Source organism: Callithrix jacchus, chromosome 16 (assembly GCF_049354715.1).
Source record: "Callithrix jacchus isolate 240 chromosome 16, calJac240_pri, whole genome shotgun sequence".
Taxonomy (NCBI): Eukaryota; Metazoa; Chordata; class Mammalia; order Primates; family Cebidae; genus Callithrix; species Callithrix jacchus.
In genome coordinates, this window is record NC_133517.1 from 18,533,775 (window position 1) to 18,560,855 (window position 27,081).

General features: G+C 36.7%; 1 protein-coding gene across 2 annotated transcripts in view; it reads left to right on the forward strand.

The window, feature by feature from the left end:
• NKAIN3 (sodium/potassium transporting ATPase interacting 3) overlaps nt 1-27,081 on the forward strand; it is a 722,168-nt gene that overhangs the window by 287,116 nt on the left and 407,971 nt on the right. For both annotated transcript variants that reach the window (XM_035277208.3, XM_035277209.3), the window contains exon 2: nt 22,423-22,560. In XM_035277208.3, coding sequence (XP_035133099.1) covers nt 22,423-22,560 — 138 coding nt within the window. The remainder of the gene's footprint in view (nt 1-22,422; nt 22,561-27,081) is intronic.

The following is a 27,081-nucleotide window of genomic DNA, read 5'->3' on the forward strand; positions in this document are numbered from 1 at the left end:
CAACATGGTGAAGCCTCATCCCAACTAAAAATACAAAAACAGAAAATAGCCAGGTGTGGTGGCACATGCCTATACGCCCCGCTACTCAGGAGGCTGAGACAGGAGAATCACTAGAAACGGGGAGGGGAGGTTGCAGATCTTACCACTGCACTCCAGCCTGGAGTACAGAGCGAAACTCCATCTCAGAAAGCAAACAAACAAAGAAATAAATAATAACGTTTTTAAAAAAAGAAGTCCAATGCCATTCTGATTTCAAATTATCTGTAGAACATCTCCCCTCCCCACCCAAATTAATAGAATCCTCTTTTTGTATCCACTGTTCTGAAATATCCTAATGATATAGCTTTTTGGGATAATTTTCATTAAAATCTAAAGCTTGTTTGTGTGGGGAAGGATCTTTTATCTGAAAACTTGTTCTTGTGCTCTGAGAAAGCCTACTAAATTTCTTTGTTTTCTCTGTTATTTCCCTAAAAACTTTTATGAATTCCATATTGTATCACTCATCTTTTTTTCTATTCGTTTCTTTGCTTTTTAATTCTATTTTCTGAGACATTTTCTCAAATTTATCTTATTCTTTTCATCTACTGTCTTTTTAATTTCAAGCTCTTTTTGTGTATTTCTGGTGCTTCTCATATCCTTGCTTCATAAAGGTAATCTTCTCTTATTTCCTTAAAAGTATAAATGATAGATTTGAAGTTGTCCTTAATTATTGCTGAACTTCCTTCCCTCTGTACAATCTTTCTTCTTTGTTACTTTTAAAACTTTTAAAATGTCTGTTATGTTAAAGTAATGTTTTGATTACTGCTCACATTTACGAGTGAGCTAATACAAAGCTCCATGCATGTGAGTTGGGCTTGCTGCCTGGGGACTTTACTGTCAATCTGGCTAGATTACTTCACTGAGAAGACTCGAATGACAGTACTGGCAGGTCTTCTCTCCTGGTCTGGTCAAATCCCTCAGAGAGGCTCTTACCCCTGAAAGTAAAAACAAAATTCCCAGTGTTCTGGAACCACATCTGGGAAGAGAGCTGAGAAGTGGCAGTTTGTAATACTAAATCCATGGATTTTTGTGTAACCCTCTAGCTTTCATTATGGAAGTTTTACCCCCAATTAGGCTTTGGTTCTCTAGTCTAAATTCTCTCTGGATCACAATATCTAGTGGGTAAATGCTCCATCTTCTGCCAAAATTAAGAAGGGACAGTCATTTTGCTACATTGAGTGAAAAGGGGTTTCTCAGGTCTAATTGTTCTGATTTGTAATTACCTATGGGGCAAAGCTAATGCAGTACACTGGCTACCTAAAAATGCAGAAGCTAGTTTCAGAGTTGCCATGGCTCTTGCATTTCTGATCTCAGGAGCACATAATGAGATGCTCAAGTGGTGGGAAGAGGTGGCATATAAGTATCTGTATTCATAATTGCAAGCTTGCTTGGTTTCTAAATTACAAAGCAGAAGTAGCCACCCATTGTGCTTTTTGGTCCAGTTATAGCATTAATTATTTCTCCCAGGTTCTTCAAATGGCCTGTTGCTTGGATAGTACTTTGGCGAATTTTCACTGTGTTGGTGTCCTCATCATTATCACTATGTGGATTTGGAAAGGCCATGTGATGAGTATAAACCAGACACTACTTTAGACAGGAAGTCTCTGGAATGCCTCTGGATAAATGATTCTACATGATTTCACTTCTATTTAAACATAAGCTTTAAAAATGTTGGAAAGTGTAAGAAAAGGAAATAAAATTGTAGATGTTTAAGGCTTGCTTTACACTTAGCATGCTGTCCCTGGGAATCTGACAGAAGGTGCCAAGAGAGCAGCACCACTTTAAATATTGAATGATGGGATTTGTGCCAATGTAGCATATGGTTTTATGTGAACAATGAATATTCTATTATCTCATGTGTGATGCCAGGGAGGAAAGTAGATTTGTGGAGACCTTGTGCAGCTGAGCCTACACCAGAGACAATCCTTTTCATTACTGGTGTCTATCTGTGGTCTAAAGATGGATTGAGAGACTCACTTGAGGCCGGCAGACAAGGGTGAAGTTGTTAATGAGTTACAACTGTGTCCAAAAAAAACATCAGCAATTGCTATGATCAAATAAATTTTAATGACGTAAAAGTGCCACTAGTGATCTGCATTTTATCTGAGCTGCCTGGACTTTCTTACATTAATATCATGGTGATTTCAACCGTGTCCTTAGAGAGATCTCCATTGGACCATCTATCACATAATTCCTTTCCAGTTACTAACAGAAGACCATATCTTTTCTGCAACTCCGAGATATTCCATTCAATTTTCTTCCATATGAGTTTGGCAAAAGCAACGATAACTTAGAAGAAACCTTGTGTAAGAAGGACTATCATTAATAATTAGTAAAAATAGGTTATTGTTTATGATGTTTTAAATTTACTGTCAGGGGCTATATCTTGTTTATTTATTTCTGATCATACTAAAAAACTCAGAGGCCAGTAATCTGATGGTGAGTTAGGAGGTTAGAAATCTGTATTTCAGGATTTTAGTGATTTTAAAAACGGCCACTGTTTGAATTTGCTTTAAAATACTTGTAGAATTTCAAGGCCACTATTTAAAATGGTTCCTGCCCCTCAGCTCAGTGATGGTCTTAACATAATAGATTTGCTCCTCCAACCTCCAGCAGTATTTAGATATGAAGTGTTGGGGTCAGCTGTTGCTGGGCTTCAGGCTGTGAGAAGAGTCTGGGTTGATTGTCCCCCATTGCCATATTGATTGGCACACAACGTGGCATGCTATGGAGATGAAGACATCCGCTAAGACAGTGCTGCTCGAATTTGAACGTGCATGACATCACCCGGGGACCACATTAAAAAGCAGAGTCAGATGTTGTACTTCTTGGTGAGACACAGGATTCTGTTTCTCACAAGCTCCCAGGTGATGCTGATGTGGATGCTTCTGGTTCACAGCCCACACTTTGAGTACACACAGCCTTATGTTTTAAATCTTTTAATTCTAGCTGAAGGTACAAACACAACTTCTTTTGGCTTGTAATCTCTTGCCTTCTTCATCTCATAGGACCTGTCCACTCTTATGCCCTCCTGGACCCTTACCTGCACACAAATGAACAGAAATTCAATTTTTACTGTGACCAAAAGGTGGTTTATATCTCTTTCTGAGAATACCTTCATTTTTCACAAGTTCAACCAGCTAGAGTTGAACTTTAATAAATTAACTAAATATATTCCCTATTTCAATGTTTAAAACATATTTCATATTTTACTGAACGAGAGATATAATACTTGGAGCATTTGTTAAGAATGGCAATGTTGACAAAATGGTGATCAAATATATTTACGTTTCCAAGCTGTTACTTCTGTGTCAGGGCTCAGTCTATCCCTCTCTACAGGCCTGGGGCTATGATAGCTCACAGGGCCACGGCTCCCCCTGTGTTGGGGGTCATTGTGCTGCACTGACAGCCAGCTCTGATGCTTTCCATCCTGTCAGGCACCACAGAGTCCTGGGTACCTTTAAGTGCTCCATGAATGTTAGTGGAAAAGAAATCCTTATTGGAACAAATGAAGCAAATTACGGCATGTCAAACCAGTGGAGTAAAATGTACGTCAGAAAATAAAAATTGTGAGAATTCTAACGTGGAAATTTTATATTTTGTTAAGTAAAAAAGAACTGGACATAATCGTGCATTTTTATGTTTTCAATTATATGTAGTTTATAAATATATATATAATTGTACATATATAAAATTGTAAACATGAAAAAATATTATAAACAAACTGGAATATTGGAAAATGAAAACATAGGCTAGTCATGGTACTGATTATTATTTAACTTCCTTATGAAGTTATTTCTTTTTTTATATTACAGTTTTCAATAAGTTATATGTAAAGAAGAAGCCACAATAAGTGATGTTTTAGTATCATTGGGTATCATTCTTGCCCCCCTCCACATGCTTAATTTCAAAAATCTGCTCTTAATTTCAAAAATTTCTTTAGAGAAATTGAAGCAAATTTTAAAAACATTTAATTAACTATAAGAGTGAATACGTTTATATAGATTATGTACATGCTTTCCTTTTGCTGTGAACGCTATAGTATTTTATAAAATTTGATAAAACTCACAGGATCCTTAAAAAAGAGCTTTTGCCTATACATTTTATTATTTTCTCACCCAGGAACTTGGTAAAATGAAAAATAGTCTGTTAGGAATTAACCTTATTAAATGGAGTATAGCAAAACTCTCACATTTTTAAATCCAATTGTTTCTTCTGCTGCACTTCTTTTTTTGAGGGGGTGGGGGGTGGGGAGGCTGTCTTTCACATAGTTAGGTTATTTTTGTTTAATTTAAAATTGTTTTTTGTTGTTGTCATACTGTGTAAAGTGATCCGCCTGCCTCGGCCTTCCAAAGTGCTGGGATTACAGGCTTAAGCCACCGCACCAGGCCTCTTTTACTCTCTTAAAAAACTGCATTTCTAGATAAAAGTTTTAGAATTGATTTTTATTCCAAAATTTCAAAGGTTTTATTTACATATTCAAATGCATACACATGCATACCTAAACATTTATGCTGTGGCGTTATTTTACACTTTGAGAAGTCCAGTACTCATGAGAAGAATAAACCAGCCTGTCTTTGCTCACCTTGTACCTCTAGGGCCCAGTAGATCACTGGACAGGAGTAGCTATTGGTATGTTTATTCAGAAAATGACTTATGTGAATGAATCTTATTAGTGAGATAAAAACTAGTTTTGAAGATCAAGTTATTAGAAACTCTTAAAATTGTAATCCATGCGTGCACATAGACTGCCGTTTCACTAGCATCGTCCGTCATGCAGCTCTGTTGGGAAACATTTCTCTTTCTCATTTGCTTTACTGTTTGTCATCAAACTATGACCTTTAAAAGGTATGTACCATTTTATTTTCATACCTGCCCCCTTTTTTTCCTTTGATAAATATGACAATATTCAGAAGCTCTAATTCCATTTTCTTTGAACTAGGACAGCACTTGGTTTATTACTCTCATATGTCATTTCTCCCATTCTGCCTTATCATCTGGAGACGTATCAACCTTACTAGATTTTTACTTATTTTAAGAACATAATGATTTCTATGGGATTGTGTGTGTGTGAGGGGTTGTTTTCAATTGTTGTTTCTCTAAATCTCTAACAGAGACTTAGAGGCTCCTACAAAATCACTCACACAGGCTGAATTGAACTTGGAATTTGACACGTTCCCTATGAACAACGAGATGCAATTACATTAAATAGTGTTTATCCAAAGACAGAGAGTAGAAAGGAGTTTAAAGGAGTAAAATTATCAAGGAAAACTCCCTGAGGCAAAAATGCACATTGGATTTGTATGCAAATAAAAAGCCTTGAGTGTACTTAATGTGTTCCAATAAAATTAGAGGTGCTATACATTTTAAGGAATTTTATAACTTCTTGAAAGAATCTCCATTGTTATAGGAAATGGGAAGAAGAGTATGTACAAGAGGAAGAGTTCAAATATGTTTTTGTCTGACACAAGGAGAATAATACCAATTCCTAGTGTATTTAAATCCCAACTCTGGTATCCTAGAAGCACTTTGGAACTATTGATAGCTACTAAGAGGTCCTGAGATCACCTCTGCTACTCTCTTGCTCCTCTCTGCCACTGCACTGCAGTATTTTTATGGCTGAATTCTTTGCCTGTCTTCTCAATGTTATGGCTTTGCATGGATCCTGGCCTCACACTTAGGTCTTGAAGCAGGGTAGAGAGCTAAATACATGAAGTATTGCTTATATGAGTCACAGAGTGAGTAATGATATGAAGAGAAAAAAATTCCATCAGGTGGTTCTTCTAGAATGCAATAATACAATTTCTATAGCTATATTAATTTTTTTTTAATGGTGCTTCTCCTAAGTAGATGAGAGGGAGTGGAGAGAGAGAAACAGCAGAAAGGAAAGAGTAAGAGTGGAGTCTCTAGTCTCCCATACTTCATTCGTAGAAATTACCTCTGTAATCTGAACAGTCATATGGCAGTGGAATTTTTGTGTGTGTGGTTTTTTTTGGTCTTGATTTTTAGAATTGACTGATTTAGTTTGAATCATCAGTGCAATTGAACCACGATGAGGAGGGAAATCCAAGGAGTTGTGGAAATTATGGCTACCAGTGCCTTAGTAATTATTTTAACAGAGACAGATAAGAAAGAATCTTAACATTGGAGAGAAATTGATACTGTATTGTTTGTGTGTTTGGTGCTGGAATGGGGCTTGCCTTTGACTTACAAACTTTTGACTTAGCCCACAAAGGTCAGAGAGGACAAAAAAACTACAATGTTTGAACAGTTGTTTTGAGACCTTTGGAAAATCAATCTGTAATGAGTCCCATTCACAGAGGGCAGAGGTAAATAATTACAAAACATAACCAGTCACTTTGTCAGTAGTTTTAGCAAAAGATTTTAGGTGCAGAACTCAGGTGGTAACCATGCAAAACATGTTATTCTTGGAATAACTGGTAGATAAACCTTCATATCAGAGATATTGCTGGCCATCTACATTTTACTTATCCTGATTCGTTGGCTTGATTAACCACCCTTGAAAACACTTGCTATATTTTTAATCCACTTGGGTAGAAAACATATCTCTTTGATCACATTTCTTGACAAATGTTTTTGATCAAATTCATGCAAAATATTAAAGTCATTAAAGGCATGGGTCTTTCCATTATGTTCTTCATGCCTTGATCCAGATGTAATTCATTTACTAGACATACAACTATTGAATTCCACGTCTTCCATATATTGCAGTGCAGCACATATATAATCGTTGAGAAAGTAGAAAGCAAAGACCTAACTGCGTATTGTTTGAGCTACATTTACATATCATGATCAGTTGTAATGTTTCTTGTTTTACTTTCTAAGTATGGCTTCCATTTCTCATTTATTTTAAGAAAAGTTATTCTGATTAACTCAGTTAAAAGAAAAATAGTACTCTGCCTCCGGATCATCACTGAAAAGCTACTAGTTCATAATTTTGCCAAGCTATTCACAGCAGGAATCTGATAATCCCTCCATGGAGAATTGGATGATTTATTTGCAGTGTTGATCTATCATAATGTAACACTTCCAAATTCTTCTTAGTTAAACCGTAAAGAAAAAGAAACTCCTAACTCAATGAACAATCTATTCACATTTTCTGTTGTTATGGATGTCACCATTTAATGAGGAAAGGGGCATCCAGTTCTTGTTAAACTGTATCCTGAATAGTACTGTGTGGAACAAATGAAAAATTAAACACGCATTTCTGAGACTGATGCCAATTTTCCTGCTTCTCTTTTGTCTGGTGTGGTATGTTGAAATCTCAGCTAATGCTCTTGACAAGTATGTACACTTTCGGTTGCCAGCCAGGTCTTAACTTTCACAAAAGAACTACTGGAGAAGTTCCGGCCCTGAGACAGCTGCTGAGATAAAAGCCACCTTTCATTAAAAACGCCACTTCTCCCCTGTGTGCGGTGTGCCCTAACGTGCAGCAACACAATTACTAGAAGGTGATTCTGAAAGCAGAGGCAGAAAGAGAAAATTGCTGGATCTATGGTTGGCAGGACGGGGTTACATGAAGTTGGCCATACAATTGCAATCATGCTGGTAAGTCAATATGGGTTGCCATGGAGAGAAGGCTGTAAGGAGAAAAACAGATGGTGGTGGTTGTGTTGGAGACAAAGAAATAAAAGCCCCAAATCTCCTTCCAAGTAAAAGTTAAATAGAATTCAGCAATTTGGGGAAGAATGACATTGTGTATACTTGGAAGGCTCATATTGCTATTTTTATCACTTTAGTGCAGAAATGTACTATTCAAATCATTACATTATTCACCTACTTAATTCCCAGGTCTGGACTTACCCCTTCCACTTCACTTGCCAAACCATTGCCCTTGTTTCATTCCACTTGTGTCAATGCCCACTTTATTTACTAACTCTATTATGATTTAAAGCAAGATTGCCCACTAAATATTTTCACTGCAAGTTCTCTCAAAAAATTTGTCTTTTATTTTTTTGAAGAAAAATGTCATTTAATACAGATATATTGTGCAGCCACAATATGCAAACCATTGTTATATTCCTTATTTATATGCTATGCTATACAAATATAAGCTGATCTAGGCTTTGGATTATTAAGTCCTACAAATGGTTTTTTCCTCTAATGTTGACATGATATAAATGAGCATGTTCTATTTTTATACTGAACACATTCTTCTTTTTTTGGAGACAGAGTCTTGGTCTCTCCCCCAGATTGGAGTACAGTGGTGCAATCTCAGCTCACTGCAACCTCTGCCTCCTGGGTTCAAGCAATTCTCTTGCCTCAGCTTCCTGAGTAGCTGGGATTACAGGCATGTCCCAACATGCCTGGCTAATTTTTGTATTTTTTAACTAGAAACAGGGTTTCACCATATTGGCCAGGCTGGTCTTGAACACCTGATCTCAAGTGAGCCAGCCTCCTTGGCCTCCCAAAGTTAGCCACTGTGCTTGGCCCTGAAAACATTCTTATGGATAAGTTTCTAAAAATGTACAATTTAATAATGGAAACTTAGACTTTAATCACTATTATAAAAGAGGATTTCTACTTTTACTTTTTCCAATGTTTATCATTAGGGAACAATATCTCTTGATGGAAAACTAGATACGTGCCATTTCCCACTTCACCTCAGGATACAGAGATGACATGTGTTAGTATACTGTTTCCTAATAAAGCACATTAGGGAAATTTTGCTCCCTTTAAAAAATAGACACCTTTCTTTGTAATTCCATAGAGGGACATGTAATGGGGCAATATCTTACTTGCGATTAGAAACATCTATGGAAGACTTATGGCATCATGATAGAATAATATTTCTAAACATCACTACTGTGAAAATCAACTGTAAACATCAACTTTTTATTTTTAAAAAGTTTTACGGACATCAATGAGCTAACAGAAAACTAAGTAGTTCTGAACTTGAGCTTCAGTTTCCGAGATTCTAAGAATGGGAAAGAAGAGTCAAACCCTAAAGGAAACTCAAGCTGGGAGTCTAATAGAAGAATCTTTTCAGAAAGTAGGACACATGGGCACAGGGAGGGGAGCACTAAACACTGGGGTCTACTGGGGGGAAAAGGGGAGGGCCTGCGGGAGGGGGAGGAGGGGAGGGATGGCCTGGGGGGAAATGCCAAATGTGGGTGAAGGGGAGAAGGAGAGCAAAGCACACTGCCAGGTGTGTACCTACGCAACTGTCTTGCATGCTCTGCTCATGTACCCCAAAACCTAAAATCCAATAAAAAATTTAAAAAAAAAAGAAAGTAGGAACCCCAAATATCTACAACTTCAAAGTACATTTGAATTAGATCGAACTCATTTCCAGAAGATAAATCAAATTGTCTGCCTCCAGTCTTGGTACTAAGTGGAGAAACAGAAAGATTTTTCCTGAATATTCACAAAAATATATCAGTCTTCACATGAATTTATAAACTAAATTCACACCACTTGAGTAATTCATAAAACATATAAGCAAGAATTTATTTTAAATTGTTCTAGGCTATTGGTACCTCAAGGCACCAGGCAAACACAGATGAAAATGCAGAAAGAAATAAAATTCCTATCTGAGGTTATTTAAATTCAAAACAAATCACAAATTTTCCCAAAGACATGCTTAACGATACTTCATTAGATTTCTAAAGTTTCTCATCCTACATAACGGCCATTTGGCACCATTTGACTTACATCTCCCCATGCCTCACTTCCACCCCTGGTAACTACCCCTCACTCGCTGTTTCTATGTATGTGGCTTTTTTAGATTCTAAATGTAAATGATATTATGCAGTATTTTTCTTTTTCTGTTTAGTTTATTTCACTTGGCACAATGCCCCCCAGGTTCATCTATGCTGTCACAAATGGCAAAATCTACACACACAAACACACATACATGCACACCCCTAGCTATGTGAGAAGACTGATATGTCATTTTGCTTTACTGTAGCAATTATTTCACTGTGTGTATGTATGCCACAATGTCATGTTGTATACCTTAAATACACACAATACAAAAACTCCCAAAGATAAAATTTCAAAGAACAAAATTCACAATAAACAGTTCAGAATATGTAAAAAACCAAGGTATCATCCATGTGAGGTTTAGAGAAAACAAATAGCTAAATTAAATCTGCAAATATGTCTGGCATAGAATATGAAATAAGTATAAGATAATATGTCTAAAAAATAAAAGAGATTTGAAGTGAAGAAAGGAGCAAAATGACTAAGCATATTTGAATAAAAAACAAAATTGAATTAATAGAATTAACATATATTATTTTTTTAAAGAAAACTAAATGGACAGAATTAGCAGATTTAAAGAATGAAAGAAAAAAGGGTGAATGGGAAAATATTTCTAAGGCTATTATACAGAAGGTAGTATAGAAAAACAAGATTTAGAAAGTCTAGGCGACTGAGGACATGGCGATAGAATGAGAAGTTCTATGTTACTTATTGGAGATTTAGTAGGAAAAAAAGACAGACATAAACTAGGATAAGTATAATGTTTGAAGAGGAAATGGGTGTGAATTTTTCAAAATGAATGAAAAGCACTAATCTTCAAATTCCCAAGACAGATACATTTTTTAAAATTCGACACAAACAGATATTGTGGTAAATCGTCAAAACTTCAAGAACATAGAAATATTTTAAGATCTGATAGAGTAAAATAAAAAAGACAAATTTTCTTCAGAAGAAAATACTCACTTCTGTTAGCATCAGGAGAATTAAGCACATTTTTAATATACAGAAAATAAAATATACTTAATGGAAAACATCTAAAAGTATTTCAATAAAATAAACATACCTCTAAGTGAAAAAAAAATTGAAAAAATTTTCCACCAAGAGATCCTCATTTAACAAATTGAAAAGTAAATTCTTTAAAAGGAAAAATGTTTTTCAGAAAGATGGTCTGAGAGACAAGAAGAAATGATGAACAAGAAAGTGGTATATATGTTGGTAAATCAGACACTAACATTGACTGAATAAAATAATAATGTCAATAGACTAGTATCCATTAGAAAATACCTATTTGAGGAATTATAGTGTTCTAAGGTAATTATTTTGTCTTTGGAAGAAGTAAAAGATAATGATTAACTTCAGACATTGATAACATATATGTATGCTACCATTTGTAGGGTAACCAAATAAAGTAAATAACACATATTTGAAACAAATAAAGGGGAAAATGAAAATGAAAAAAAAAAAAAGATTAACTCAAAAGGACAAAATGGAGAAAAAGAAGCCTAGAAATGATTAATTAAAAAACAAAACTAGGATAATAGAAACACAACTAAATATATCATTAACTCAATAAACATAATTATCCAAAAGAATTTACTTAAAGCACAAAGATTCTCAGGCAAGACTGAAAAATAAGTCTAGTCATATAATATATAGGAATATAGAAAGTATGCAATTGAAAGTATGAAAAAGTTGGTATCAGTCAGATACTGAAGCAAAGCAAGGTGATATAGCTATGCCAGACAGAATAGAGTTTAAGGCAAAAAAAATCAATATTATAATGGATAAATATGATAATAAAATATTAAATTTGTCCAAAAGTACAGCCATATTGAACTTATATTAATCTAAAAAGTAGCATCAAATGTATAAAACAAAAATTGCAAAAGCTAAAAGATAATGCAAAAGTCCACCATCTTTTGGAATACTTTTAAAAAATTTATTATACTTTAAGTTCTAGTGTACATGTGCAGAATGTGCAGGTTTGTAGCATTGATATACTTGTGCCATGGTGGTTTGCTGCATCTACATGAGGTATTTCTTCTAATGCTATCCCTCCCCAATTCTCCCACACCCTGCTATCCCACCCCTATTCCCTCACGCCCCAACAGGCCCCGGTGTGTTATGTTCCCCTCCCTGTGTCCATGTGTTCTCCTTGATCAACACCCACTTATGAGTGAGAATATACAGTGTTGGGTTTCCTGTTCTTGTGTCAGTTGGCTGAGAATGATGGTTTCTAGCATCATCCATGTCCCTGCAAACCACATGAACTTATCCTTTTTTATGGCTGCATAGTATTCCATGGTGTGCGTGTGCCACATTTTCTTTATCCATAATAACATTGATGGAATTTTGGGTTGGTTCCAAAACTTTGCTATTGTGAACAGTGCCACAATAAACATATGTGTTCATGTGTTTTTATAGAATAAAATGATTTATAATCCTTTGGGTATATACCCAGTAATGGGATTGCTGGGTCAAATGGAATTTCTGTTTCTAAGTCCTTGAAGAATTGCCATACTGTCTTCCACAATGGTTGAACTAATTTACACTCCCAAAGCTTCCTATTTCTCCACATCCTTTCCAGTATCTGTTGTCTCCTGATTTTTTAATAATCACCATTCTAACTGGTATGAGATGGTATTTCAATGTGGTATTGATTCGCATTTCTCTAATGACCAGTGATAATGAGTTTTTTTTACCATGTCAGGGGTAGTATAGAAACCTTACCTTACTTTACATCTATTTACTTCCCCACTTTTATAATATAATTGTTTTAAATATTTTCTCCACATATATTTGGAACCACAACAGATGGTTTTATCAATTTTACTTCCACCATAACATATAATTTAGAAAGCTCAAGAGGAGAAAGATAACCTACTGTTTTACCCATATCTGTCATTCTTTCTGCTATCCTGTTGCTTCACAATTTTTTATTTGATCATTTTCTTTCTGTTTTGAGAACTCCCTTTAGCTTTTTTCTCAGGGTAAGTCTGCTGGCAACAAATTTAGTCAAGAACAAGTTTTTCTTTATCTGAGGCTGTTCTGATTTTTACTCATTCCTAAAGGATATTTTTGCAGAATATAGGATACTTGGTAAACAGTTTTATGTTTTTTTCCCAGGATTTGAGAAATACTTTGCTGTTCATTCTGGCTCCTGTAATTTCTGATGATAAATATTTTGTCATTTATACTGTTTTTTCTACCAGTAAGCTGTCATCTTTGGCTATCAATATACATTTATCTGTGTTTAAGATTCTGAAGTTTAATTATGATATATCTTGCCATGAATTTATTTGGGTTTATTCTTGTCAAGGTTTACTCAGCTTCTTGAATCTTTAGGTTTATTTCTCTTGCTAAATTTGGGGAATTTTCAGCCATTATTTCCTCAAGTATTTTTTAGCCTTAGCCTCTCTTCTCTCTCTCCAGGACTCCAGTGACTGAAATGTTAGATATTTTGTTATAATCCTACAGGCCTTTCAGTCTTTGTTCATTTTTTTTTCAGTCTATTTTCTGTATGTTTTTCATACTGAATAATTTTTATTATTTCATCTTCCAGTTATTATTATTTTATTTGAGATGGAGTTTCACTCTTGTTGCCCAGACTGGAGTGCAATGGTGTGATCTTGGCTTACTGAAACCTCCGTCTCCTGAGCTCAAGCAATTCTTCTGTCTCAGCCTCCCAGGTAGCTGGCATTACAGGTGCCTGCCATCACACCCGTCTGATTTTTGCATTTTTTAGAAGAGATAGGGTTTCACCATGTTGGCCATGATGGTCCTGAACTCCTGACCTCATGTAATCCCCCCGCCTTCGGTCTCCCAAAATGCTGCGATTACAGGCGTGAGCCATCGCTGAATCTTTTCTCTGTCCTCTCATATCTGTTGTAGATCCTATCTACTGAGCTTTAATTTCAAGTTCTATAATTTTTTTATTCTTCTCCATATCTCCTATTTCTTAGCTGAAACTTTTTATTTTTTGCTGAAGATCTTTAATTTTGCATTTGTTTCAAGCCAGTTTGTGTGTGTGGGGGGGGTGTGTGCACACGCACGTGTGTTTGTATGTGGTGTTTGACTAGAATATAGTGGTTATTGTCTAAAAGTTTTCTCTCTTGCTACACTACCCTTTTCCTGTTCCTTTGCCTAAAGATAGCAGGTTTTGGAGGCAAGGGGCTTTTTTGTCTGCACTCATTGACATTTCTGAGTTACCAATTTTACCTCTTCCAAAAATGGGATATATAAAGCAAAAAGAAAACCCAGGGAAACCACCACCTCATCATTCCTCAGGTTGCTAGATGCTGTGCCTTCTTCTCTCCATTTTTAGAGTTATTTTATGTTTATTACATACATGATGGTTAAACGTTTTAGATGTACTTAGCAAGAGGACTATAGAAAAGCATGTCTACTAAATCTTTCTGCAGGTGGAAGTCTTCTCTGTGTTTCGTTCAGTTTATTCCTATAAACTTGCTACTCCAGATCAAAAAAATCCATGAATGAGGCACAACGAAAAAGATGTCCGTAAAAACACTTTATATAATATTTAAGCAATGTAGGAATTAATCTGAACCTTCAGGGAGAGGCCATACGGTATGTAAAAATCTGAAGGAGGTCCTCATGCTGGTTCCAATAACGGTTGTATTTCTTCGTTGTGTTAGGTGTAAAATGAGGACAAAAACTCTCACTTCATAGGGCTTCTAAATTAGGATTAATGGGCTACTATATGTAATGCCAACCACAAAGTAATGATGGGCAAATATTAACTCTTCTTCCCCTAACTTTATCAGTAATGGAAATCCAGACGGAGGTTTCCAAACCCCAATTCTTGACTTCTGTGAACCTGCAGCCTCAACACCACATGGAAGCTGCCAGGGGTTGGGCTTGCACCCACTAAAGCTTTGTCCCAAGCTATATGTTGGCCCCTTTTGACTCAGCTGGAATAACTGGGACATAGGGCACCAAGTCTCTATGCTGCACATAGCATAGGAACCCTGGGGCTATTTTTCTCCTAGGCTTCTGGGCCTGTGATTGGAGGGGCTGCCATGAAGACCTCTGATATGCCCCGTAGACATTTTCCCCATTGTCTTGGGAATTAACCTTCAGCTTCTTGTTATTTATGCAATTTCTGTAGCTGGCTTGAATTTCACCTCAGAAAATGGGATTTTCTTTTCTATCATTTTGTCAGGCTACAAATTTTCCAAACTTCTATGTTCTGTTTCCCTTTCAAAACTAAATGCCTTTAACAGTACCCAAGTCACCTCTTGAAAGCTTTGCTGCTTAGAAATTTCTTCTGCCAGATACCCTAAATAATGTCTCTCAAGTTCAAAGTTTCACGAATCTCTACGGCAGGGACAAAATGCTGCCAGTCTCTTTGCTAAAACATAACAAGAGTCACCTTTGCCTCAGTTCCCAGCAAATTCCACATCTCCATCTGAAACCACCTCAGCCTGGACCTTATTATTCATATCACTATCAGTATTTCTGTCAAAACCATTCAACAAGTCTCCAGGGAGTTCCAAACTTTCAGCAAGTCTCCAGGGAGGTCCAAACTTTCAACAAGTCTCCAGGGAGGTCCAAACTTTCAACAAGTCTCCAGGGAGTTCCAAACTTTCAACAAGTCTCCAGGGAGTTCCAAACTTTCAACAAGTCTCCAGGGAGTTCCAAACTTTCAACAAGTCTCCAGGGAGTTCCAAACTTTCAACAAGTCTCCAGGGAGTTCCAAACTTTCAGCAAGTCTCCAGGGAGGTCCAAACTTTCAACAAGTCTCCAGGGAGTTCCAAACTTTCCCACATTTTCCCATCTTCTTTTGAGCCCTCCAAGCTGTTCCAACCTCTGCCTGTTACCCAGTTTCAAAGTTGCTTCCACATTTTTGAGTGTATTTTCAGCAATGCCTCACTCTACTGGTACCAATTTACTGTATTAGTCTGTTTTCACAGTTCTGATAATGACATACCTGAGACTAGGCAACTTACAAAGGAAAGAAGTGTATTGGATTTATAGTTCCACGTGGCTGGGGAGGTCTCATAATCATGGCTGGAGGTGAAAGGCACATTTCACATGGCAGCAGACAAGAGAAGAGAGCTTGTGTAGAGAACCTCCCCTTTTTAAAACCTTCAGTTCTTGTGAGTCCTATTCACTATAATGAGAAGAACACAGGAAAGACCTGCCCCCATGATTCAGTGATCTCCCACTGGGTTCCTCTCACAACATTTGGAATTATGGGAGCTACAAGATGACATTTGGATGGGGACACAGAGTCAAATCATATCAATGGGTCAATAAGAAACATGGTATTTTAAAGGCACTCCTATTTGTCTCTTATATGCATTGCTTGAGCATGAAATAAGCAAGCAGGGACATTTATTGAGTTACCAAAAGTATAGGTGGCTAATGTGGGGTATGGCTAATGATTCATACATTTATGGGAAATGTTAATTTCACCTTGGAGCCTCATAAGAAAACATGTGACCCAGCAGGAAGTATTTCAAAACATGCCCCTTCCTCCTTGCCATAACATACAGAATATAGACACATAACATTCAGCCTATCCCAACCTCTCTCAGATGTACTTTATATGGTCAAATAACATGAATATTTTGTTCAATAACCATGTTGAAGACTGTCAAGTTTTTTACAATCTGATTCTTAAAAGTATAATCTAATACAACAGTTATAATGACTGTGGAATATTTTTCATGCAGCACCCAGCATGAGCTAGGGTTGCATTTCTCAACTGCAGCTCCAATGTTTCCTTTGTGTGCCACTCAAGAAGACTATTGCAATTGTTTCTTCAGATTTACACTAAAATCATGTCCCATTTTAATTTTTTGGTATTTTTTGAACCATGCTTCCTTATGTATCTGATTTGGTTTCTTTCCCTTCTTACTTCCCTCCTCCCCACCTTCTTTCTTTCTTGCCTTCCCTTCTTCCTTTTTATTAAGACCCTGATTGCCTTTACTTTGTAACTTTTTATTAAAACATAGATATTTATCTTCATCCTATTCTTTATAGTGTACAGACTTTTACCTACTTTAGCTTTCTTTCAGAAATAATTCCATTGTTCTTTTTTAAATATCTATGCTTTTCCAGTTGTATTTTATTTTGTTATTCTTTTTAAGCTTTTAATTTTTAATTTTGTGAGCATATAGTAGGTGTATATATTTATGGAGTATATGAGATTTTATGACACAGGCATGCAATGTGTGATAATCACATTAAGATAAATGGGGTTTTCATCGTCTCAAGCATTCATTCTTGGTGTTACAAACAATCTAATTATACTTTTTTAGCTATTTTAAGATGTAAAATTAAATTATTATTGACAATAGTCAACCTGTTATATTATCAAATACTAGACCTTGTTCATTCTATTGTTTGTACTCATTAACCTCTCCACTTCCTCCAACTCCCATTACCCTTCTCATCCTGCTCTATGTTTCCATGAGTTCAGTTTTATTGTTTAGCTCCACAAGTAAGGGAGAACATGTGAAGTTTATCTTTCTGTGCCTGGCTTATTTCACTTAACATAACGATCTCTAGTTCCATCTATGTTCTGGCAAATGACAGGATACAGATGACAGAATCTTATTCTTTTTATGGTTAAATAGTACTCCATTGTGTATATTTGCCACATTTTCTTTATCCTTTCATCTGTTAAGGACAGAGGTTGCTTCCAAATCTTGGCTATTATGAATAGTGCTGCATAAAACATGGGAGGACAGAAGTCGTTGGATATACTGATTTTCTTTCTTTGAGGTATAAATCTAGATGTGGGATTGCTGGATCCTATGGTAGTTCTATTTTTAGTTTTTTGAGGAACTTCAAACCGTTCTCCATAGTGCTTGTAGTGATTTACATTTCCACCAATAGTGTATAGGGTTTTCCTTTTCCCCACATCCTCGCCAGCATTTGCTATTGCCTGTCTTTTGGATATAATACGTTCTAACTGTGGTGAGATCATATCTTATTGTAGAGTTGGTTTGCATTTTTCTGACAATCAATAATATTGAGCACCATTTTATATACCTGTTGGCCATTTGTATGTCTTCTTTTGAGAAGTAGCTGAAAAACCATATGATCATTTCAATTAATGCTGAATAAGCATTTGATAAAATTCAACAGTTCTTCATGATAAAAACCTTTTAAAAAACTGGATATAGAAGTAATTATCTCAACATATAAAAGCCATATACAACAGACCCACAGCTAATATCATCTTGAATGGGGAGAAACTGAAAGTCTTTTCTCTAAGATCTGGAACTCAACAAGGATGCCCACTTTCATTACTGTTATTCAGAATACTACCAAAAGTATGAACTAGAGCAATCAGATAAGAGAAAGAACTAGAGGGCATCCAAATTGGAAAGGAAGAAGTCAAATTAGCTGTGTTTGCAGATGATATGTTTTATATTTAGGAAAACCTAAAGACTCCACCAAAAATATAAGAACTAATAAATTTAGTAAAGTTGCAGGATACAAAATCAACATACAAAAATCAGTAGCCTTTCTGTATGCCAACAGTGAGCAATCTAAAAAAGAAACTCAGCAAGTAATCCCATTTATAATAGCTACAAACAAAAATAAATGCCTAGGAATTAACCAAAAAAGTGTAATATCTCTGCAACAAAAACTATAAAACACTAATGAAAGAAATTGTAAGAGGACACCAAAAATGGAAAGATATTCCATGTTTATGGATTGGAAGTATTAGTATTGTTAAAATGTCCACACTACCCAAGGCAATCCACAAATTCGATGTAATCTCTACCAAAATACTAATGACAGCCTTCACAGAAATAGAACAAACAATCTTAAAATTTATATGAAATCACAAAAGATCTAGAATAGCGAAAGCTGTCCTTAACAAAAATAACAAAATTAGAAGAATCACAATACCTGACTTCAAATTATACTACAGAGTTATAGTATCTGAAACAGCATGATACTGGCATAAAAAAACAGACACATAGACCAATGGAACAGCATAGAGAACCAAGAAATAAATCCATATATCTACAGTTAACTCATTTTTGACAAAGATGCCAAAGCCATACATTAGGGAAATGACAATCTTTTCAATAAATGGGTCTGGGGAAACTGAATATCCATATGCAGAAGAATGAAACTGGACTCCAATCTCTTGCCATATACAAAAATTAAATTAAAATAGACTTAAGGCCTAAATCTAAGACCTCAAGCTATAAAACTACTAGGATGGAACATTGGGGAAACTCCAGGACATTTGACTGGACAAACATTTACTTAGTAATACCCCACGAACACAGGCAACCAAACCACAAACTGAAAAATAGGATCACATCAAATTAAAAAGCTTCTGCACAGCATAGGAAACAGCCAACAAAGTGAAGAGACAACCCACAGAATGGGAGAAAAAAATCTGCAAACTATCCATCTGACAAGTAGTTAATAACCAGAATATATAAGGAACTCAAACATCTCTATCAAAAATATCTAATAATCCAATCAAAAAATGGGGAAGAGATGCATTTTTCTTTGGGACTGTTGATTTCCCTTTCTCTGGAACATCTTACTGCCTTTGTATTTTCTTTATTTCTCTACTTTTATTTAAACTCAAGTTCTGTAGAGGTCTCATTCATTCTGTTTGCTTGGGCATCTCTGCAGATATCCTCTTTCAGCCTTCTACCCTTCCTTGTATTTATGCTACATTATAATTTGGTGACTTCCTTCCCCTGCTCTCCTGAATCACAAACACTGTTTTCCAGGTGCCGTATTCAGTGGTGTGCAGGTAAAAGTTTCACATAGGTTCTCGAAACATACATACAAACAAATTCTAATTTTCAGCATTTTCTGATTTCAATTTTGCAAATATTCCCATCATGGCAGACATCAAGTTCCCAACTTGAGGTCACAACTGCAGAATAGGGAAGAGATGCCTGCTGCCCACCCCAACCTCCACCAAGGCTGGCATCATCCCCACACCACAGATTAGAGCCATTTTAACAGAGATATTTCTAAAGAACAGTCATTCTTTTTCTGACTCAACGAAGCAACTTGGATATAATTTCATCGTATTTGGGTTCTCTGGGTCATTATTATAAACAATACAGTCAAGGGCAAAAAGTGGTTTCTCAAGAGATTCTGACATTTAGAGAGAAGATATTAGCCAGTAAACTAAATGGCTAATTAACTTAAAATGGAAGTTAGATGAAGTAATTAAGTGAAAAGTACAATGGTATTTTATTTTTGAAGTGTTTGCTGTTGTTAGTTAGCTTTTAAATGCATAATACTCAAATCTAGTTTTCACAGTTTGTATAGTTGGTATAGCTGCCCTTCTCCATATTCTCGATATGCTCCTCTCTGTTTTTCATGTCTTTTTTTTGTGCTCTTATTTCTTCCCACCTCAATTAATTTTTTAAGTTTTCAGGAAATAAATATTAATAAACAGAGAGAGTGTCTTGAATATAAAATGCAGGTTTTCTCATAAGTGGCATTAATTTGGCTTCTCTTTCATTACCTGTGTTTTCTTTAATATTGTAAAAGAGAATGCTCACCATGCATCTTCTGACAGAAAAGAAAATGAGTTTTTCTCTATTTGAAAAGTTCACTTTAAAGGTATTTGTCATGCACAACTGCTTTAAACTAGTGTTGTTTTTCAGAATGAATTGCTTGTAGCTACTCTTCAGTGTTTCTTTCTTTTTTTTGGTATTTGAGTTATGTTTAGACATTTAAAAAAATACATATTTGTATCACTGATGGACCAATAAATAAAATGCTGTATAGAAAGGTTGAGAGGAACTGATTTTTAGGGAAAGGTTCCTAGGGACTAATTAGAGTCACAAGCAGAGACAAACAGAAGACTGAAAACACTGTGCTGCTTCTTACCTTGCTCTGATATTTTACATTTTAGCCATTTCTGGACATTGATGGATTCAGATGAATCCTGAATGAATCTTGATTCATACCACTTCGTGATCAGGAAATACCCGTGAAATGAATGTAGATCTGATGTGGCTGTCTTTAGGCATTCGCTCTCTTCCCTTTTCCTCCACAGCTTGCTGAAGGCAAATCTTAACCCAGGTAAATTCAGCTTACTGGATAGAGGACATTTCTGTATGTCCAAGGAAATTAAAGCTATTCAACCATACACCTGCCGCATAACTAGAAAACTATCTAGGGTGCCATTTTTACTTCAAAGCTGCAGTTTCCAGTGCCGTCAGTATGGCTAATCACTGGATCATTTTATTGGAATTACTGTGTTATCAATACAAATCTAGAAAAATACCTGAAATGTGTAATGATTCATGTCCAAATAGAATAGGTGAAATTGTAAAATTTTTTACTGTAGAATACAAGAAATACTGTTAGTGCGTGATAATGACACTTTTGGCATTCACTGGACCATATGAAATGCATTTGTTTCATCACAAGTGGTTGTGTGTGTATCTTGACACATTTTATAATTGTTTTAAAATGTAGATGTATGTAACACAAATATAATAAACTGTGGCATGTCTAAAATTGTAATGACCTCATAATTTCTATTGGGTATTTTAAAAGGGTCCTATCTAACGTAAGGTGAATTTTCTTGTTAGGTATATGATCACAATGAAATGTGATTCGAAGGGGTTAACTGTAGCTTTAGATCAGGGTCTTGAGCCCAGAGTAAGTAAACAAGTGAGCTTCATTTTGAGCAGGTGGTTACCCGTTATCAGCAATGGCAATCTAAGGAAAGGAAACAAAACAGATTTGGCTAATGTATATTTCATATAGGAAAGCAGGGATAGGTAGAAGTTTTTGTTTTTGTCTGTTTTCCAAAATGATACTGGTTCTAGTGTCCCAAGCCTGGAGTTCTTTGTTTTTGATCCAATTATGTTGTACTAAGCCAATCGTTTTATTAAAAATGATGATATAAAATAAGCCAAGTCACAGAAAGATAAAGTTCACATGTACTCACTTATTTTCTGGAGCAAAAATGTAAAACAATCGAACTCATGGAGGTAGAGAGTGGAGTGATGATTACCACAGGCAGGGAAGCGGAGCGAGGAGAGGATAAAATGAGGATAGTTAATCAACACAAAAATAGAGGTGGACAGAATAAGTAAGATCCAGTATTTGATAACACAATGGGTTTACTATAGTCAACAATAATTTATCACATATTTTAAAACAAAAGAGTGGAAGTGGAACTGGAATGTTTCTAACAAAAAGAAAAGAGGAATGTTTGAAGTGATGGATACTCTGATTACTCTGCTGTGATTATTATATATGTATGCCTATATCAAGACATCACATGTACCCCATAAATATGTATTTACCTATTATATACCCCAAATAATTAAACATAACTTTTTAATATAAAAATAAAAATGATGAACTTAAAACATAAAAAATCTGTCTGGATTTTCTACTGTAGAAAATGACTTAAGAGGCGTGTCTCTGACTCTCCAGATAGATTCAAAAGCTATTTATACTTGAAGTTATAATGCTCAAAGCTATCATAATGTCTTCTGAAACACAATGCATGAAACAGCACATGAAATAAGAATGAGAATTCTAATAATAACGGTGACAAAAAGTGGGACTGAAACTGAATACGCAGACTCCTCCAGCAGTGAGATAACAATTAAAATGGTATCATGATGCTTGGATTCGACGCTAATGAACTTTCTTTTTTTGCAGCTCTCAGCATTAGAGAGGCAGATCTTTGACTTCCTTGGTTTCCAGTGGGCACCTATTCTTGGAAATTTTCTACACATAATAGTTGTCATATTGGGTTTGTTTGGAACCATTCAGTACAGACCTCGATACATCATGGTGGTAAGTCTTATTTTTATCATTTCTCCTCATATAAATAATTCAAAATTTCTGTAAGAATATAAATAAAATAATTCTAAGTGGCCCCTTCTGATATGACGTGGCATTGCTTTTATAGCCTTCAAATATTAAATTTTGTTAAGAAGCGATTATCTGTGGAAAATATAGCATAATGAGTGTTGTCCAGTGAGATCAAAGCATCATGCTCATAACTGTATGATGGCATGGTGTCACTCACAGTGTAACGGAATTCAAGTTTTTTTTTTTTTGAGACGGAGTTTCGCTGTTGTTACCCAGACTGGAGCACGATCTCGGCTCACCGCAACCTCCGCCTTCTGGGTTCAAGCAATTCTCCTGCCTCAGCCTCCCGAGTAGCTGGGACTACAGACGCGTACCACCATGCCCAGCTAATTTTTGTATTTTTAGTAGAGACGGGGTTTCACCTTGCTGACCAGGATGGTCTCGATCTCTTGACCTCGTGATCCACCTGCCTCGGCCACCAAAAGTGCTGGGATTATAGGAGTGAGCCACCGTGCCCGGCCGGAATTCAAGTTTTATAGGGAAATTCAAAATAGGTTTGGATAGACTAGATCTGCTTATAGTCTTGTATATATTCTTTGGATAGAGTAGGAGGTCTGCTTATATTCTTGGTTATAGAAAAGTTAGATGCAATGTACATTAACTATCAATGTATTAATTTATCATAACTTTCAGTGACATTTGTCACTTCAAAAAGCAAACCTATCTAGCATAATTGTTTAATCACTGAAAACAATAATATATTTTAATTTTAATTGATTTAGAGCATTACAAGTACATGTACGTATGGATATTTGGTACATATCCCTCACGTATTTCATACTAGATGTTATTGAATAGTTTCTCATTTGTCAAGATGAATTTGAAATGTAAATCCAAAATGTGGTCAGTACACACTCCATTATGGGACAGTTTAATGAGGTGTATGCTATGACCCACAATCTAATGGAAGTTATTTACAGTAATTAGTTGTCTTTCCTATAATACAAAAAGAGGGCAATACTGTAGGCCACACACTTGAGAAGTTGTGAGGAATAATACGCATATGTAAGTATTGTAAGTAGGAGTAACATGCTATAAAACGTTCACTGAGCCTGAATAAATGTGCAGTGTTCAGTAGAATTACTGTATGTTTTCTTGGAACACCCTGACATTGTCTCACTAGAAGGAAATCATAGACTTAAAAACATGCCGTCTTTCCATTTTAGCATAATCTAATTCCACCTGTGGAAAATCATAAGTTATAACTTTTCTCTGTTAAATGCATCCATTCTCTATTTTGGTTTTTAAACTTGGCCTTTTGAAATCTCTCACTATTTCACAGAGATGTCGGTATCTGAATGGACCACACTCCAATGGCCTTGGGAGCATTTGATGGCTTTTAATTTGCTGCAAGGACTAAGCAATTTCTGCTCTGCTTTCCTTCTCTTAGAGAAAACCACAGCCAGGCATGGTAGTCCCAGCATTTTGAAAAGCCAAGGCAGGAGGTTTGTTTGAACTCAGTAGTTAAAGAGCAGCTGAAGCTTTTTTTTGTAGAAACCCCATGTCTACAAAAAGTACAAAAATTAGTTAAACACTGGGGCATCTGTGGTCCCAGCTACTCGGGGAGCTGAGGAAGGAGGATCCCTTGAACCCAGGAGATCAAGGCTGCAGTGAGGCGTGATCATTCCACTGTACTCCAGGCTGGGCAGCAGAGAGAAACCTATCTCAAATAAAATAAAATAAATACATAAAGATAGCCTCTGCTAAGTAACTACATGATCTCCTAGAAGGGGATTTCTTGGAGTTGGACTTGCAGCCTAAGATGCTTTCATATCATGCATAATCTCAAGCTATTATTGAATTCTAAATGTCTTCCAGTTTGTTACTATGAATATAGAGCACTTTCACTCATTGCAGACTTTTTTTAATGATGTTGGTGTTCTGCTGAGAAACAAAATGCCTGGTGGCTTTGAAACCACTTCCAGAGAATGAAGCTGTAGGTATAGACCCGTGACATCTAGTTCTGTTGACTTTACCCACTAAATGTTAACCCTGTGTACTATCCACACAACTGCTGCCTTGGTTGGGGCTTTTCCCCTCTCTTCTTCAATAGGTGGACTTTGCCTCTTATTTTCTGCCTTCCTCTCTTCCAACTTGCTCTTTGTGCTTTTCTCAGATCACTGGCTTAAAACCGCCACTGGCTCCTTAGCTGAATAAAATCTAAGAATATTCTTGCCTGATGTACTTGACCTAACTCATGTCTCACAATTCTTTTTTACTTCCTTCTTTCCTTTTTTCTTCCTTCCTTCTGTCCTTCCTTCCTCCTTCCCTCCTTCCTTCCATCCTCTCTCCCTCCCTCCCTTCCTTCCTTCCTCTGTCCCTCCCTTCCTTTCTTCCTTCTTTCCTTCCTCCCTCCCTTCCTGCCTCCTTTCCTTTCCTTTCCTTTTTTCCTTCCTTCCTCCTTCCTTCCTTCCTTCCTTCCTTCCTTCCTTCCTTCCTTCCTTCCTTCCTTCCTTCCTTCCCTTTTTCTCCTCATCCTCTTTCCTTTACTCACTTCTTTCTTTTCTAACTTTCATTCTCCCTTTTTTTCATTCACTACTGATTCCGAAGATATTTACTGAGCTTCGACCCTGTGTTTGACATTGTTTAATGTGTGGACTATACTGGTGAGCAAAAACAGACAGACATAGTGTCTGTCATCCTGGGTGCTTACCTTACAGTGCAGTGAAGAGAGGTGTGCCTTTATCAAACAATTATCCACATAAATGTTAAATTGCAACTGTGTTAAGTGATATGAAGGAGCACACTGTACCATGAGATTTCTAATGGGGTATCTGACTTTAGCAGGGCAGAGGGGTTAGTCACCCTTCAGGGAGATGAGGTTGAGGGCCGCAGTACAAGTATGAGAGTGAGTCTACCAGGGGCGAAGGGAGTGAAGGGGAGTCTGGGCAGGAGGCATCACAGGCCCATAGAAGGGGGACTTTCACAGCAGTTCTGATTCATTCATTAAGCTTCTATTGAGGACCTATACTGTGCTAAGGTTAAAAAATAGGAAAGAATTCCAATGTCAAAGGCCCTGCTCTGCAGGTGCTAACATGTAAGGAGTGAGGAGGTGCAGGTTCTGGGGCTCTCTAGAGGTGGGGGAATGGCAGTGAAGAGGAATGAGACCAGAAGCAGGGCGAGGCCTCGGGGAGGCCCAAAGCCAGGTGTGGAGACCCAGAAGGGCTGAGAGTCTGCACAGCTCAGTGTCATGAGCCTCCTGCTGCACCTGCCTCACCAGCCCTGTGCTCTGGTAGCCTTGCTCAGCGTTTGTGTCCCTGTCTAGCAACATTTTCTCAGTTTCTCATGCACACCTCCTTCCATACACCTTAATCAGGAATCACTCTCTGCTTCTTCACCTGTAGAGTGTCTTGAATATGTTTTATAATTTGTTCATGTTTATGTCTTCTAGACAAAGTGTTCTTTGAGAGCATAGAATGTAATGAGTGCTCAATACATATTTATTGATTATTTATCCTGTCTAGTGCCCTGCTAGTTCACAGAGTCCACCCACGATGAAACTGCTGTCACTTCTCTGCTGGTACCTTTCCTTTGCTTCTTTCTCTCCTTTCTCCCTCCTGTGTATACAGGAAGGTAGTTTCAGGACTTTCAGAAACTTCAAAGGAAAGCATCAGTAAGACCAACGATCCACAGTTTTGCCCATCTCGATGGTCTCTTTTAATGAGTTATGTCAACCAAGGCTCTCTCATTTTATTTGCTCTCTTATTCAAGATCCTCTCTCAGGAAAGGGAGAGAAAGAAAGCAATGAATTGTTGGGAAAGCCCTCCACACCAAGCATGTCATTCAGTTTCATTCTCACAAATACCCTCCAGGGCATGTGTCAGCTTATCTAATTTACCAGACAAGAAAAGAGGTCAGAAAAGTTGACTGACTAGCCCCAGGAGCCTAGGTGGTAATAGACAGCAGGACTGGGTGGGTACTGGGTTAGGTTCAAAAAGCTGCCGTGGCATCATCTGTGCTTTGTTTTCACTGCCAGATTCCAGATGATAATGTTACCATTGTCAGTATAAGTTGTGATATAGGAAATAATCATGGCCTGCCTCCCAGTCAGATACTCTTACCTCTACGAAACGGGATTACCTCTTATTCTAACATGGGTATAAGTGATCTGTTTATACCCATGTTAGAATCATCATTAATCTGTGAGTATGGGAAATCTGTTCACAAACACTGCCTTTTATAAAAAGGGCATGTTGTTATTTGAGAAGGTCTCTTTTTTTTTATTCATTCTTGAGTTGTCACAAATGCTTTGGTTTGAAGCTACAACTGGTGGCCGGGAATTAATTCTGGTATAAAAACGAAAACTGAAGATGAATGTGGCATATGTCCCATTACAGGTGGCAGCTTTTCGATGGCAGTAAGCAGAGTCCTGGAGCAGAAATCCATACTGACTTTTCACTGTGAGGGGAAAGAGCTTTTTGATTGCAAGGGATTTTCTCTCAA